The sequence below is a fragment of the Papaver somniferum genome, chromosome 2, assembly GCF_003573695.1.
Source record: "Papaver somniferum cultivar HN1 chromosome 2, ASM357369v1, whole genome shotgun sequence".
NCBI lineage: Eukaryota > Viridiplantae > Streptophyta > Magnoliopsida > Ranunculales > Papaveraceae > Papaver > Papaver somniferum.
Window position 1 is genome coordinate 72,670,623 of NC_039359.1, and position 4,547 is coordinate 72,675,169.

The 4,547-nt window shown below is 37.6% G+C and overlaps 1 protein-coding gene across 1 annotated transcript; it reads right to left on the minus strand.

The window, feature by feature from the left end:
• Window positions 1-276: 276 nt before the first annotated feature.
• On the minus strand, window positions 277-3,869 carry LOC113348020 (protein EFFECTOR OF TRANSCRIPTION 2-like). The gene is made up of 3 exons (XM_026591710.1): window positions 3,724-3,869; window positions 2,090-2,461; window positions 277-1,650 (listed from the first exon to the last, which is right to left on the minus strand). The coding sequence occupies exons 1-3, from the start codon at window positions 3,814-3,816 to the stop codon at window positions 538-540; spliced, it is 1,578 nt and encodes a 525-aa protein (XP_026447495.1). The 5' UTR covers window positions 3,817-3,869; the 3' UTR covers window positions 277-537.
• Between the last annotated feature and the right edge of the window lie 678 nt (window positions 3,870-4,547).

Consider the following 4,547-nt stretch of genomic DNA (forward strand, 5'->3'; position numbering starts at 1 on the left):
CTTATATTACCTCTATCCAACGTAAGACTTCAGAGCATTCTTTGTTTATCTTGTTTCAATCACTGTTTGTTGGTGAAACTGCCCAATCGAATATTTACATTATATGTACAAGACGTCCTTAGGCATAAACCAAGCGTTCAAAACTTCAAGTTTACGTACTGTTTTTATTTAAAACAATACGTACTTTTTGTAAGGAGTGGCCGAGTGGGGAACTTGGCCACCATGACCCTGAACTCTTGTGTATATGGGCCAAAATGCTAAGGAGATGACAAACAATTTCATTAATTGATGTTCCAAGAATGCTCTATCACATTATTTCAACAATACAAATCATCGTTTTGAAGCAACTTTGCGCCTGGCCTTAGAAAGCTAAGATGCAAAAAATTTAACTACAGATTTCCAGAGCTAAAATTTGCCGTATAAAAGGAATGCTAAAATACAAACATACTGCATTCCCTCTATTTTCTTTCTATCCGTTTCTTCCCCTATGGGAAGTCATAACCCCTGTGAACCAAGGGTCAGTAGCTGATCATCAGCTTACTTGGGTGTAATCCTTCTTCCTTTATGCATTTCACATCTCTTCCTTCCTTTTACTGGATTTTTAGTGCATACATACCCATCTCCTAAACCAACCCCACAAATGACTGAATTTATTTCTTCTATTTTCGACTTTGAAATTGACACATTGTTAGCTCGTTGTCCTTTATGTTCACCACATCTTTTCCTTCCTCCAATCGGTCTAACATTACAAATAGATCCATCACTTAACAAAACCCCACAAGTGATGATGCACTTCTCCTCATTCTCTGATTTCCTGTCAGAGATGGGATCTGAATTACTTACTGGACTCCCTTTCTCATGGACATTTATTGACGTGCAGACATTCATTCCTTTGTGCAATTCGCATCTTTTCCTTCCGTCAATCGGTCTAGCACTACAAACAGATGCATCACTTAAGAAAACACCACAAATGATGGAATGCCCCTCCTCACGCTCTAAGATGGTATCCGACTTACTTACTGTACTTCCTTTTTCCTGGACACTTCTTGAAGTGCTGATTTTCATTCCTTTATGCAATTCACATCTTTTCCTTCCCTGAACTGGGATTTCAATGCAACGAGACCCATCTTCTAAATTCACACCACAGACAACAGATTTGTCTTCTTTTACTGCTTCTGGAACACAACCAATTATTCTCTTTCCTTTATGTTCTTCGCATCTTTTCCTGCCTCGAACAGGTTTCACTCTACAGACAGAACCATCACCTAATGAAACACCGCAAATAACTGCATCTTCCTCGTTCATATCACATTTATCAGAGACTAACCGAGGTCGTGTTCTGCCAAATTTGAAAACTCGAGGATGGGAACCCTCACTGGTTTGATCATTACTTCCATCTGATTTGACTGGTGAGACTGATTTAATTCGAATGCCGGACTTCTTTCTAATAAATGGTTGTTCCAACACCAACAGCCACTCTTGAAGTTTTCTGGTTACATTAGGATATGGGCTGGTACTTGAATTAATCTTGTCAAGCTTCAGGAGAATATCATTGGGACGGCGAGCACCATTTCCACCTGTATTCCATGCGTAATCAAAGACGCGGAGCAATTGTGTTTCTGTTTTCTCTGCTTCTTTCTTGTTTTCTAACTGTACAAGATTCAAGAATGAGAGTGTGAGTAAATAAGTTAAAGAAACAAGCAATGCTGCGCTTGAAATGAGTCAAGAAAACTTGTACAGAGGTTCTGAGTAACAAAATACAAAAACAAGTGATGTTCAATTAAAGAGTGCTTGTGTTAGTCGATTAATCAAGAACGATCGAAGACTAGTTAGTGTCACAGAAACAGTCTATTACATATTTTTCAGGTTCTCTGATTGAGGAATAAGGTATTGTTGGGAAATCATTCAGGGAGTTCAAGACAAGTAGCTAATTCTCTATCAAAGAGCTCATTAACTTGATAAAACCTTGTAAGACTAGACCTTATATTTTTAAAAGATTGCCACAAATCAAGCTTATCAAAGAATCTGTCTTGTTAAGCTTAAAGATATTCGATATCTGTATAAGGATGCAAAGATGTAAGAAACTCACCGAAGCCCATCTAAACACAATGGGAAAGCCCTTGGAGAATATCTCCTTGAACAATCCAGGTCCTCGTTGGTACACAAAATTGCTATCTGCATTCAGATTATTGGTTGATTTTCCACGGTCCAAATGAGAACCTGCCCGACCGTAATCCTGAAGTCTTGACCTAATATTATCAGCTTGTCCGAGGTATACAACGATGATTCCATTTTGATCAAGCTTGCGGACATCACGGCCTGAATTGCTCCGAGTTGAAGCTACTCCAAGCTCATATAATCCAGGACATGAGCATGTAAGTGGAAGGTTATGATTTCTATATCTCTCTACACCTTCCTTGCGCAATAGATAGTTTTCCCAGTCAGAAGGACCAATTAGGATCTGAAATATATTACAATTACAATGTATAAGAAAACCCATTATGCCAAATCAACAATAGAGGATCTGTAACACATTTCACTTCTGTAATCTTTAAAACTTTAACGAAGCAACCCATACTCACACCAAAGAAACATTGCATCACAGCAGATAGTTTAAGAAATTTACGAGAAGTATAGTTAACAATAAAGGCACACTTTTCTCATACGTCACTACCTCGTACAGTAATCTGTCACTACAGACTACTTCCCACTGTTCGGTACAAAATAAGTAAGCTCAAAACAAAGACACCCGAACCTTGCACCAAATGTAATCTAAAACCAAATGATCAATCTATCTCTTGTACCCGTGCACATAAAACTCGATAATCCTTCAATCCTATCACTCAAAAACCTCGATATTGAGGCCATTGAACCAAACCCATTGTTCCAATTCCCACAACCTCGCACAGTTATCTGTGACTACAGACTACTTCCCATTGTTCGCTACAGTATAAGTAAGCTCAAAACATAGACACCAGAACCTTGCACCAAATGTAAATATGACAAGGTTTCCTCTAGAAACAAATCAATCTATTTCTTGTTCCCGTGCACATAAAAATCTATAATCCTTTAATCCTATCACTCAAAAACCTCGGATATTGAGGCCATTGAACCAAACCCATTGTTCCAATTCAAACCCCATATAACAGTCATCATCAAGAAGATAATACATGGCTACATATTTGACATTACAAAAAATAAACTTTCTAAGTGCAGTATACCCAAAACTGATCAAGTCAAAGAAGGTTAGGTTTACCCGTGAAGCGCTCTTCCAGTGGTCACTCTCTTGACAACTCTAATAGAAGGAATCCATTTGTTAATGGCTGAGGCAGTAGTAGTAGTGGCTTCTTTCAGGAGGTTCTGCAAACTTTTTGAGTTTTGGTCAATCTTACTTCACTCATTCCCTAAAGGGGCATCTCTAAATCTAAACTTCTTTAAATCCAATAAGGATCATCATCAAATTAGTCAAATGAAAACAGGATTTCATCTCAAGAAACAACAACAACAACAACAACAACAAAACTAGTAACTTTTTTACCAGCAACTAGTCAAAATTAGTCAAAATCAGGGTTCTAACTCAAAAAACAGAAGAACCCTTTTGCTTATTTCAAAATATGTACATGAGGTTAGCAAAATTAGAACTGAAGGATCCAACAAAAACAATCATCAGAATATCAATTTTGGAAATTTGTAACCTAAAAAAGGTAAAGATTAGTGAAAAACCTTCCAATCGGAGAAAGCAGAATCATGTTTAGTACGTTTACATTCTTCTCTCTTCAACCTGACGAATCTAGTTGGATCGTCTTTTATTCCCATATCTCTCTGAATCTAGACATCAAAATTCTCCTGAAAGTGATTGCTCTAACAATTTCTTGTTTTTGCGTTATTAAAATGGCATATACCCGTTAATTTGAATTAGTAGGTATGGGACGGAAATAACCCTACTATTAAAAAGCATGTAACCGTTATACTTTTGGAAAACAAAATTTGTAGATTAATCCAAAGGGTGTTCCGAATTCCATCAGTTGAGTTTTTCTTTCGGAAATGCTAAACAATCCGGAGAAGTAATATCGAGTCTCACACACTCGTGGGACCCACCAAAAAATTGATCTTGTTTATCACCTCGGTGGCGGGCCCTCCAGGTTTATGAGACGTGGAATGTGTTTCGGGATCTTGATGAGTGCCTAATATTGTATATATTTATCCCTTTTTGTTGGCATTTAACTCATCTTTTGTGCAGTAATTCTACATTTTATCCCATATTCTGTATTTTCATTGTTTTCAAGAATAAATATTTTTCTTGCTTAATTTTGCATTTTTAGGTAATAAATAAAGTTTGGATGAATTGCGGAGCGGAATAGAGCAGAAAAGTAGTGAAAAGACGGGAAGAATTACGCAAGGAAGCCGCAAGAATGGAGCGCACGTCCAAAAAGCTAGGAATGGGCTCAAGAAGGAAGAATTGTTCTTAAAGAAGATATGGGCTTGGCATACCCAAGGCCCAAAACCCTCACCCAAACCCATTTTCTATATCCAAGCCCGTCTCGGAT